The 12859-nt window shown below is 33.8% G+C and overlaps 2 protein-coding genes across 6 annotated transcripts in view; one reads left to right on the top strand and one right to left on the bottom strand.

The window, feature by feature from the left end:
• Positions 1-629: 629 nt before the first annotated feature.
• LOC126756537 (obscurin) overlaps positions 630-12859 on the top strand; it is a 145813-nt gene continuing 133583 nt past the window's right edge. Inside the window, exons 1-2 of one of the 5 annotated variants that reach the window (XM_050469660.1) lie at positions 630-1085; positions 4143-4206. In XM_050469660.1, coding sequence (XP_050325617.1) covers positions 4198-4206 — 9 coding nt within the window. In that variant the 5' untranslated portion in view covers positions 630-1085; positions 4143-4197. Of the gene's footprint in view, positions 1086-3771; positions 3919-4142; positions 4207-12859 lie in introns of those variants that run through there. The other 4 variants (XM_050469659.1, XM_050469657.1, XM_050469661.1 and 1 more) reach the window with 4 other exon arrangements.
• LOC126756605 (probable protein BRICK1-B) overlaps positions 2526-12859 on the bottom strand; it is a 153849-nt gene continuing 143515 nt past the window's right edge. The window contains exon 3 of the mRNA XM_050469815.1: positions 2526-2549. The gene's annotated coding sequence lies outside the window, so the exon portion shown is untranslated. The remainder of the gene's footprint in view (positions 2550-12859) is intronic.

Below are 12859 nucleotides of genomic sequence, written 5' to 3'. Positions count from 1 at the left end.
TTTTAAAATTAAACATTATTACCTTTCGCATTGTATACAACAAGGGATTTTCTACTTAAAAAGTAGGAAATCTACTGTTAAAGTACCGATAAGGGCTGGTGAACCTTTGGGAAGTGTGCTAGGCCCGACACTTATGTACTATATATCTTATTTACATCAGATATTCCAACCGTATGCTGTAATAAATCAGAGCGTCAGGGGTACTTGAGCTTCGGTCGAAGAATTATTAGCCGACTGGCGAATAAATATAAAGTGTAAGCATTTTACATTCGCATTAGGACAAAAAGTGTAACAGCCAATTAAAATGAATAAAATCGTAGAACCAAAAGTAAATGATGTAACCTATCTTCGCATGCACTCGACAGACGACTCCCATACATATATCTAGCAAAATAACTAGCATGGAAACAAGAGCAGCAAATTTAAAATGGCTTTTAATTAAAAAATCTAAACTTAGGTTCGACAATAAAATTTTACTATACAATGCAGTGATAAAGCCGATGCTCGATATATGAAAAAAATGTCACAAAACAGCCCACGCTTTTCTTACAATAATACACGAATCTTTGGTTCATTATTATTGTTAGCTTATACTAAGAATTATTTTTCACTTTTTAGTTTGATGAGCTTTAAAAGCGTGCTTTTAGTTTTTTAAACTATATTAATTTTTCACTTTTTAGTTTGATGTGAGAAACCCCAAATTAGTTAAAATATTAACTATGGCATGTTGTCTCTCTGGCTTCCTTTGATTCTGACGCTTTCTGCTGCATGTTGGCGTACTTGTGAACACAGCCTTTTTGAAAATCTATAAACATGTAGCATGTTTCGCTTATAATTTTTAATTAACACAACCGTGCACTTCAACTGTTTTGATTAATTTCATTGTATACCTGATATGTTCCTGATATTTATGATGTCAAAGCGGAAACCAACAAAGTAAACGGTATGGCTTAATCCATTTCTATTATTCTTAACTAGCACTTCAAGTGGTCGACTCGAAAAGTACATATGGAAACGGGACGCTTGCGTAAAAGAGTTTTCATTGCAGTTGTTTTGCGGAGATGTTTAATGTGGGCGTCTTGATGGTAAGCACCTGAATTTTTACTACAAAACTTCTATTATAAGCATAGCTTTGCAATTGCAAAACTAAATATTATTACCTAAAAGTCATGTGTTTCGCATTGTTTGAATTTTTTTCTTTTGTTGTGCTGTTATTTTATGTTTATGTTACCACATATTTCTGTTGTCTACGTCTTTGCATTTAAAATTTCACGATATAAGTATATATAGTACTTTCTTTAAGGATATGTATTTGAGTATACACATTTGTATGCTATTCAAATGTTCAAACTTTTATTTAAACGTTGCATACTTTACAGCGCATATTTTGGGTGAGCTGCTTAAACTTGTGATCGCCTTCTTACAGTGTCGCTCAAATATTCTAAGCTTCAGTACCACTGAAAAAGGTTACAAAAAACATACAACTGAAGCTAATAAAAACGTATTAAAAAGGGTCAACCACAACATTGAGCATGTTTAGCTTTAATCAGATTTAAGGCAATTACAAAAATCTTCTATGCACTCCATACATAGTGATGGAACCCAGTATTTGGGTTAAATGGAAGTGTAGGTCGCCAAGTTGTCTATCAATCCATGAATGAGTGTGTCGAATTAGAACTATGGAACCCATTGCTTTTACTATTAAAGCTCATCGACTGGAACGCACACAACCTCTATTGGCCATTATTCTGGATAAAGCATTATAGATTTTGTTTGCTTTACCGGAAGTATACGGCAGGTGTTCCTTACATTTTAAATTGGTGTCAAATAATACTCCCAAATACTTCAGTAGCGGCTGTGAAGTAATCTCGTCTCCCCCTATTGTGAGTGATACCCTTTCTTTCACCTTGTGCTTACGAACAAAACTTCCGTTTCGTGCTCAGTCAGCTCTAATCTCATGGTAGCAAACCATTGACGCAGACGATTTAAGCTATCATTGTATTTAAGTCGAAGGTCATCTAGATATCTAGCCACTGCTGCCACTATGAGGTCATCCACATATGCGATTGTTTTCACGTTTTTGATTGAAGCATTCTTAACACCCTGTCGAGACTTGCAGTAATCCACTTGAGATAATGTAGCCCTGAGTGCCCCCATAGGAGGAGTCGAATAACAATCTCAATTTTCAGGGCTCTATTTGATATACAATCAATTTCAGGCGTCTTGATTCTTTTGAGTTTTTCCCAATCGCCAATATTTCATCTTTAGCGCCTAATTGGACAGACTCTGCGGATTCGTTTCACTAAGCATAGGAAATGGGGCCATGTGAAATAAAGTTTCGCCGTCTTTCCTCATAAGCAAAGAATTCTATGGTTGCGGAAACTTATTTTTGAACATCGACATATGTACATATTTTGTAAGTAGGGTTCTATGTTTTCTTCTTCTCAAAGTCTTTCAAAGCAGGATCTTTTGCTACGGCCAATGGCTTTTTTCAGAAGTTTAAAAGTTGTAAAAAAAAATGGCCCATCCTGGTGACATTGATCCTGACTCTACTGGTGGTCTGAAAAAAAAATCAAAAGAAATTCTTAATCAGTAAGGATGCTGTTATAGTCCCTACCTTAGGGAACACGAAAAAAACTTTTTTGAAAAATGGCGACTGCCTGAAAATAAAAATAATTTTTTACGTTTTTTTTTGAAATTCCTGAATTTTTTTAAAATATTAAAAACAAAAATTTTGACACGATGCTTATAGGAACGATAAAGGATTATATAAAGAAGGTTCACACAAAATTTCAAGTAAATCGGTTTTATAGAACTTGAGATAATGCCGGTACCGTGTGGAAAAAAGTGGTTTCGAGAAAAACTTCTTCTTCTTCTTAATTGGCGTAGACACCGCTTACGCGATTATAGCCGATTTAACAACAGCGCGCCAGAAAAAAAAACGCGTTTAAAAAATTCGATACGGCCGAACCGGGCTAGGTACTGAGTCACTAAAGTAACTGTAGCTCTTAAAATAAGTTTAATTTTTAAAAATCCTTTGGAGGATATGTTCTTAATGGTCTAAACGTCTAAACTTTAAATATATGAAAAAAAATCGAATTTTTCAAAATTCTAGAGTAAAATACCGCTTTAATATGTACTACCCACAACTCCAATATTTTCCTGAAGGAATTTTTCGTACTTTGATTCTTGCAAGTTGTAAGAGTATACACCCGAATTAGCCTTCCTTGCTTGTTTTATAATATATTTGGTTGACTTGAAAAGCAGAGGGAATTCATCTCGACTTCCTGATCGGGATATTGCCATGAAATTAGTGGAGAAGGTGTCTTAGAGAATTTGGTACCAAAAGTGAGGGAGCTTAGTTTAAAATTCCGATATCACTCGCCTTTAATTCTTTGAAGACATGAGGTCTTGTTGTAAATCTTTATTCGCATCGAAATACTTGTATATGTATGTAGTTCACACTACTTATAGACATCTTATTTGCGAGCGATCTAAATGTTTGGATCCAATCCAGTTATTTAGCTTTTTTTCTTAGTAACTGATTGAGATTTATGAATATATAGCTATTTAACTATTACGTATTTGTATTACATGCACAAACCAAATACAATATGTTCCACGATTTTCTTTCCAAAGTGAAGACAACCTTAAAGTTTGTTGCATCCATACATATGTACATATACCGAATGAGCTCAATTGTTTAAATACATTGCGGCTGACTTGGAGAATTAGTGTTCGAGAGGATGTCGAACGAAGTGCATTGAAATTGTGTAAGAGTGAATACTAGCATTGATAAAAGTGTTTGTGTTTTTAAAAATAGATATTAAAAGAAGACATGTATTATATGTAAAATCACTGCACTGAGTGCAATTGTCAAAGCGGGAATGCTTTCCTTCGCAGTTAAAAAATAACTCGGTCAGTCGATTTTGCGAGAAGAAATTATATTTCTAGTTACATATACATATATTGTTTTATAAAAAATTGCATATAAAAAAATGAAGACAGCTTGACAGACTGAAATTATTGTGATCAAATTTTTGGTAGTTTCTTATTTGAATAGTAAAAATAAAATTTTATTGTTTCAAAACATTTTATTATGCAATATTACTATTCATAAACATACAATATTATATTTTTAGTGGCCTGAGTACATTATTACAAAATTACTTCTTGCTTCACATAAAAACAGAGAAAATGGAAAGTGTAAGTATATAAACTAGAAATATGTTTGATATTGAGCTTGTTAAAACGAAAAACATTTTTATTAAATTTAATATTAGTCTTTCGCAATCGGTCGCAAATGTTAACCTAAATGTGTAACTTCATCTGAAAATTAATATTTGTTTTACAAATATACTATATATACATACGTTTATTAAATATAAAAACGGATGTGAAATATTTTTCTAAATAAATAACATAAGCTTATACATGTACATATGTATATGCATAAGTGAGTGTAGGCGAATATTCACAGGTATGTGTAAATCCCTGGCCTACGAGATGCTGAGAAATGAAACAGTTTTTATGTTAAAGACGATCTTATTATTATTTTTGATTCATACAACTTACAAAACACTTTATCTTTAGCAACATCGTTACGCGACATCAGAAAAAAACGAATTTAAATTGTAAAAACGTTAAATTTGTGACTATTTTTGGAAATTTAGTTGAAACTATTAAATATATACTATATTATGGGGCTGTACATAAATATATATTTATTATACTTGTATATCAGAGAAGCACTATAAGGTTTAAGTACTTAATAAAAAAATTACAGTATTCGCTTGTGAAACGTTTTGCAAAAAGTTTTTATTACTACACTAGCAAATGTATTGAAATACACCAAATTCATGCAATTAGAGATCTGCCTTTTGCCGAATGTCATGTATTATACGGCCACACAAAAAATTTGCCCCGCATATCTTACCAAATTTTGATGTTTTCATGTGCAGTGGTTACGAATTTCTTCATGAAAGTATTGATGGCGCTTTTGTTTTTAAGATTATTGCTTATCTTATATTTGAATCCAAAGCAGTTAGTTGTTATTAATAAAATTTCCGAAATCTCTATAGTCTTCTAGTAGAAGTGAATGGGATGCTGTAACATCCACGGTAAAATTTTTTTTTCTCAAAATAAACTTAAATAGTGATAATGTTAGAAATCGTTTTATGGCGGTGAACGTGGAAGAATATTGCTTTAATTACACTTGTAGAAAATTTCCGAAGCTTTATAAAGCAAAGTGCACAGATGAAATATTTGATGGTCCTCCAATACGGCAACTAATGTAAGATTGAAATTATATGAAGGTTATAACTGTTCCGAAAGTTTGTGTTGATAGACGATTTTTTTTAGGTAACCTAAAGCACCAAACTATGAAAAAATTGTGAAAAATGTGCTGCCTCAAAGTTTATTCAACGAAGAGAAATAAGTATTACCCTTATTTGACAATAAAATAGCAAAACAATTCATGTATTTGTTTAGAAGCTACTTCCGTACTTTTTTAAAGAAAAAACACAAAAATTCAAATTTAATGGGGAAGTATTCAAAATAACATTATTTGGCATTTATTTTTTGAAGTTGAAAGAGAACGATAGGCCGCGGCTACGTCTCAGATGGTCCATCAGTGAGTGAGTTCAATTTTCGTTGAATCCTTTGAGCATTTCGACTGGTAACTGCCGAAACGAGCTTCAATTTCAGGCCTCAGGTAGTCGGTTATCATGGCGCGATAACGGTCGCCATTGACGGTTGCATTCTCACCGGCATCAATTTTGAAAAACTATGGGCTGATGATTCCCCCGGCCCCAAACCACACCAAAGCGTTGTTTCTTCTGGATGAAATGAAAGCTCTTGAATCTGTACAGGTTTCTCTTAGTCCAAAATGCAGTAATTTTGATTGTTTACATATTCATTGAGCTAGAAATGGCAATCATGGCTGAACAAAATTTGGCTCGAAAACGTCGGATCTTCTTGGAACTTTTTAAGAGCCCATAGAGCGCAGCGATGTCGCTTTGAAAGGTCGAGCGGCTTAAGTTATGGCACAAGCAGTATTTTTTTGTACGCTTTTAATTTAAGATCTCGACGTAAAATGCGCCAAGTCGTTCCATACGTCAGTCCAAGTTTCGGCGAACGAAGCCGAATTGACACTCCAGAGTCTTCGTGTACACTTTCAGCCGCGCATGCTTTATATTCTTTTGCTGCGCGATGGTCGTGTTTGAATATTATCCAATAATGAATGCAAGAATATTATCCAATAATGATTTGTAAACGTTGTTCAAGCGTAAGTTTTTTCATGATTAAATGCCAAACAATCCTGACAAAACTAACATAACAGCTTGACAAGACTCACGCGAGTTACATCTCAGGTTACATCAACTGACAGCATGCTGTTGTACACCACATCCGCCAGCACGCGACCAAAACAGCAGACTCGATATATGTATTGAGCTTGTTGGAATGTGCAGTACACCCACACCTTGGAGCAGACTTGAGTTGCTGATCTGATAGCAGAGTCAGTCTGATTCTTGACTCCAAAGCAATTACTTGTATCAATTTGCTAATTCGGTTAAGAAAAGAAACCGTAACACTATATCAATAGCAGCAACACTAAGAATAAAACAACTGTACAAGCAGCAGAAACAGGCAGCAATAGCAACAGGTGCTGCTCACATATGTACAAGTACACATCGCGGTTAAGTCCCCATTTGGAGTTTTTAATAATTACATTTATTAATTTAAAAATTTTAAGTAAAAGAAACTTACTTTAATTCAATTTATAATGTTCAAACATTTATATAAAAAAAATTATTTAAATTTAATTCAATTTGTTCAACTTGTCAAGTATCTACAACTCTACTCTACTGTTCGAATATTGTTCGAATTGGATATGTAAATATTTCAATTTTTGAAAACCAATATATAAATATAATAAGAAAAACAAATTAATTAAAAAAAATATAATCTCGCATAAAAAAAATATATAAAAAAATGATGGCTCAAAATGAAATGTTAAACGTTTGCTTCGACAAAATGCTGCACAGCAGGAAACTAGTATTAGGCAGAAAATTGAAAAAGATCTAAAATACTTACAGCCTTTTGAAGGTAATGCAAACAATTTACCGACGTTTGTTGAGGCAATTGATAGGGTACTAGCTGATTATGCAGGACAACAACAGGTAGCATTTAGAGTAGTTTATGATTTAAAAATTTTGGGATTGGCAAAAATTTTTTAACATTGAATTTTATCCCAGAAAATTGGGATACATGCAAAATAAGATTAAAACAGCACTTTAGGTCAACAAAAAACCAAATGACTTTGACCAACGACATCGCTAAGCTTAGAGCGGGAAGAAATAATGGATATTATAATGAAAGAAATATTTTTAGGAATGATTATACAAAGGGTAAAGCAACTTGCAGCAGGGACTTTGGCACCCATATGGTGCGGTATATAACGACATGGGCACACATGACAAATACGATCCAGAATTTCATAGGGCTGGACGATGGAAATTTAAATCCTATACTTTTAGCTTTTTCCTTTTTTAGAAATTTAGACCAATTTGCTCAGAATGCAAGAAATTTTAATAGTAACCGAAATGACAACAATCAAAGAATAAACAACTTTAGGAGACAAAATATTAGCGAGCAAAACAATGATCGTTACTATTTACAAAATAATTCGGAACGATACTCCCAAAGAAAAACCAACTTTTCAGGGCCAAATAATTATTACCCAAATAATCCACAGAGTCAAACTAATTATCGGACAGAAAATTCAGGCCAATATACAAATCAATATCGTAATATGAACGGTTACGTTAATTCTGCAAGACAAAATATACAGAACGGCAGTCGGCAAACAAGACGTTCAAATGACCCAACAATCATGGATGTTGATGCTGTGAGCAGAACAGAGGAAACGCATAACAACGAGGAATTTTTTACCAATTAGCCTCGGAAAATCAAAATAAAATATTAATTTCATTTACTCTGTTGAATAAAAAATGGTGTTCATTGGTAGCCCCGGCTTTACCATAAGTATTATGAAAAAATTAGGCTTCGAACATTGTAATTTACCGGTTCTAGAAAAGAATAAAACAATAATTAGTGCACTGAATGGTGAAATAAGAGCGTCTAACGAAAGAGTTAAGACACCGCCCACTAGAATTTAAATACCCTCACAATGCTAGGATGAGATGGTTGAAAATAGGCTTTTATGAGCCTATACGACTATCTTCTATTAGGAAATGATTTTATTTTCAAAAACTTTAAAATTATTGATATAGAAAAAATGAATATCACTTTGAAACATGGAGCAATGATTCCTTTCCATATGAAAACTGTTCATGAACAGGTTTATTCAGTGAGTGAACAAAAAAATATTGCACTTGATCATCTAAAATCAGATGAAAAAAGTAAGATTGAAATTCTATTAAACCAATTCTACAAATTATTTTACAAAGAGGGGCATAATCTCACCAACACAAAAACTGTGGTACATGAGATAAAGACCACAACCAACCAGCAAATAAATTCAAGAATCTATAGACTACCACCAAAACACGAAGAAGAGGTAAGAAAGCAAATTTATGAGTTAGAAAGTCAGGGAATAATCCAAAAATGTAGTCGATGGCGATGATAAATACCCTCTGCCAAATATTGATAGGATTTTGGACAAATTAGGCAAAGCACAGTACTTTAGCACCATTGATTTAGCCAAATGTTATCACCAAATATTAATGACAAAAAGGACATCGAAAAAACATCTTTCGTTAATCTGGCAGGACTGTATGAGTACGTCCGTATGCCTTTTAGGCTTAAAAATGCCCCAGCCACGTTCTAAAGAATGAATAATGAGATTCAAAGAGAATTCATAAACAAAATTTGTCTGGTTTTTCTGGATGATATTTTGGTCTTTTCCACGTCCTTGGAAGAGCATATTCTATCACTTGAAAAAATTTTCGCGGTTTTAGCGAATCACAATTTAAAAATTCAAGCAAGCAAATGTAGCTTTCTAAAAAAAGAAACGAAATTGTTAGGGCATACATTAACAAAAGATGGAATTAAATCTAATACAGAAATTATGGCAATAAAAGAGTTAGAACTTTCAAAAACGGAGAGACCGCTTAAAGTTTTTTTGGGAGCTACAGGGTATTATAGGAAATTTATAAAGACTATTCGAAAGTAGCCTCCTCAACATCGCATATAAGGTTCTATCGAGCGTATTGTGTGAAAGATTAAAGCCCACCGTCAACAAACTGATTGGACCTTATCAGTGTGGCTTCAGACCTGGAAAACAACAACCGACCAGATATTCACCATGCGCCAAATCTTGGAAAAGACCCGTGAAAGGAGAATCGACACACACCACCTCTTTGTCGATTTCAAAGCTGAAGAACTAAACAGAGAAGGTACCATCTTCTATAAGAGTGTACAGCTGCTGGCGTATGCCGACGATATTGATATATCGGCCTCAACACCCGCGCCGTTAGTTCTGCTATCTCCAGGCTGGACAAAGAAGCACAGAAAATGGGTCTGGTAGTGAACGAGGGCAAAACGAAATATCTCCTGTCATCAAACAAACAGTCGTCGCACTCGCGACTTGGCTCTCACGCCACTGTTGACAGTCATAACTTTGAAGTTGTAGATAATTTCGTCTATTTAGAAACCAGCATTAACACCACCAATAATGTCAGCCTGTAAATCCAACGCAGGATTGCTCTTGCCAACAGGTGCTTCTTCGGACTGAGTAGGCAATTGAAAAGTAAAGTCCTCTCTCGACGAACAAAAGCTAAACTCCATAAGTCGCTCATAATTCCCGTCGTGCTATATGGTGCAGAGGCTTGGGCGATGACAGCAACCGATGAGTCGACGTTACGAGTTTTCAAGAGAAAAATTCTGCGAAAGATTTATGGTCCTTTGCGCATTGGCCACGGCGAATATCGCATTCGATGGAACGATGTGCTGTACGAGATATATGACGACATTGACATAGTTCAGCGAATTAAAAGACAGCGGCTACGCTGGCTAGGTCATGACCTTATGGATGAAAACACTGAAGCTCTGAAAGTATTCGACGCAGTACCCGCCGGGGGAAGCAGAGGAAGAGGAAGACCTCCACTTCGTTGGAAGGACCAAGCGGAGAAGGACCTACTTCGCTTGGAATATCCAATTAGCGACAGCGAAAAGAAGAAACGACTGGCGCGCTGTTGTTAACTCGGCTATAATCGCGTAAGCGGTGTCTACGCCAATTAAGAAGAAGATTTCGAAAGTAGCATATCCCATGATAAAGTATTTTAAATAAGGTTATAAAATAAATCCAAAAGATCCGCAGTACATAACTATTTTTGAAAATTTGAAAACATTACTTTTATCACATCAAATTTTAATATTCCCTGAATATGATAAATAGTTTACTATCACAACTGATCCAAGTGAGTAGGCAATAGGAGCAGTGCTTTCTAAACAAGGTCAGCCAGTGTGCTACAATTCCAGAACATTAAATAACCATGAACAGAAATATGCTACAACAGATAAAGAATTTCTAGCCGTTTATATATTCAATATCCTACTTGTATTTCAGGCTGTACATTTATGGCACAAAATTTAAAATTATTACCGATCATAGTCCAATAAAATATCTAGTTAATAAATATAAAGGAAAGGATTTTTCTCAAAGCCATCAGAGATGCTTATTGAAATTACAGGAATACAATTTTAAAATAGAATACTTAAATGGAAAAAATATTGTTGTAGCTGATTTCTTGAGTCGAATTGAGAATTCATCAAAAATAAAGGAAGGAAACGACAATGAATCCAACCTGGAATTGTCAGACACAATTCATTCAGCAGATGAAGAACTGCTTGAGCGTTTTCCAATTAAAGAAAAAGAAATTATATTAACATATAGCCCTCAAGCTCATATTCAAAGACTTCATGGACGAAAAATTATTGAAATAAACCCATCAGAAGAAGGAGAAGACAACAAGGAAATATTTAAAAGACATATAAAAGATGAAGACAGGCCAGATTTAGAAGACATCTAAAGATAGAAGAAGAAAATAGTCACAATGAGATAATCAATTAAAATAAACAAATGTCGATAAATAACCATTTTAATAATAGTCTGTATTCAATTAAAGAGTACAATAGAAAACGACAGGAAGCAAGTATTGAACCCATTGAACCAGGTGCAAAGAGATAACAGTGAAATAAAATAACGAAATATGTTTTCTTTAATGATCAGTTGAATAAATTAAGGTGCTTAGATGAAAAAATTAAAGAAATGAAAAACAATATAGCAGCAGCAAAACATAACTTTTACACCCAGCAATATTAACAAAAGATGAAATAGACTATTTAAGATAGATTTTTATAAAGAGTTCTGACTTACAAAAATGAATCAATCATGCTTGCAATACAGATACCAAGAACATATTTACTATGCCAAACAGAAATAATTTGGAAATAGATTAAGAAGATGAAATCATTGTAATAATAAATAGAAAGCATTATATATATAAAAAATACGTTATTCAAAAAACTAAAGCTAAGTAAGAATTGTATCTTTTCTAATGATTGTGAATTTCCAGTGGCGTAGCTACAACTTCGAGCGTTTCATAAGGTGGTTCGAACAAAAGTGAATTTTTACAAAATATCTTCGATATTAAGTATATAAAATTTAGTAACTAGAACCCACTCAAATTCTGAAGTTCCAAAATTCTCACAATATGGTTTTTGAGGAAATTGATAGTAAATTTACAAGACATCTTATTAAAAGCCATAGAAAAAACCCATTTTCGCCCTATATCTTGTACACTTTTGACACAATTTGCAGGAATTTTTGCCCGAATTGGAGTTTTTAAATACCATTTTTGAAAATTTGGAGAAATAAAAGTATTTGTTATATTCAAGGTAAAGGGTAACTGTGAGAGTGACACGTTAATTTATAATAAATTTTGTAAAAAAATTTGTTGACGTATTTTTCTGAATATTAAAAAACAGCGAAGATCGTTTTGCCGCCCCCAAGACGTTGCGCCCGGGGCGACGGCCCCCTTCGCCCCCCTAGCTACGCCACTGTGAATTTAAGTACAACAACAAGACAATAATTCAAGAAATAAGTGATGGCACTTTAATTACAAAGAATGCCATAACTTTTGTAGAAATTGACTTTTGGGGACCTTTTTTTTAAATTTTTGTTGGGTTTGGATGTTCGCGAAGTTTAAAAATATGTATGTATATCTCATTCTGCTGTCCTCTATCGCCTTCTTTACCATAGCAATATCAAGATCTTTGTGAATGTTTTCATTACGCATGTATCATGGTGCACCAATGATTGTTCTAAACATTTTAATTAGCAATTTTGGTTGCACAGGACATACCCCACAGTTGAATGCCATGCATCCAAATCGGTTTTATGATTGCGTTGTATAACAGGACTTTGTTGTCTAGGCTAAGTTTAGAATTTTTGTTTAAAAGTCAATTAAAAATTTTTTTTTCAAAATTATTTTATTTATTGGAGCTGCTTTTTCTTAAAGCCTAACAATAAGTTATAAAATCTTAAATCTAATTAAAAACTAGACAGGCTCAAGCAAGTGATTGAGCTGTTTTGTTGATACGTTGCTCCTTAGTACGCTGGCATATCTCTTCTTTTAAGTCGTGTTTGATCGCAGGAATGTACCAAAGCATTAGCCAGAGGGTTTGGGTGATCTCGGAGTTTAGATATATATTTAATTCTGCTGTCTTCTACTTCTTTCTTTACCATAGGGATACCAAGGTCTTTATGGATATTTTCGTTACGCATGTACCATGGTGAACACGTGATTGTTCTAAGCATTTTTGATTGAAACCT

Source organism: Bactrocera neohumeralis, chromosome 4, assembly GCF_024586455.1.
Source record: "Bactrocera neohumeralis isolate Rockhampton chromosome 4, APGP_CSIRO_Bneo_wtdbg2-racon-allhic-juicebox.fasta_v2, whole genome shotgun sequence".
In the NCBI taxonomy this organism is placed as follows: Eukaryota; Metazoa; Arthropoda; class Insecta; order Diptera; family Tephritidae; genus Bactrocera; species Bactrocera neohumeralis.
Note: the sequence above shows the minus strand (reverse complement) of the source record. Positions and strands in the feature narration are given on the sequence as shown.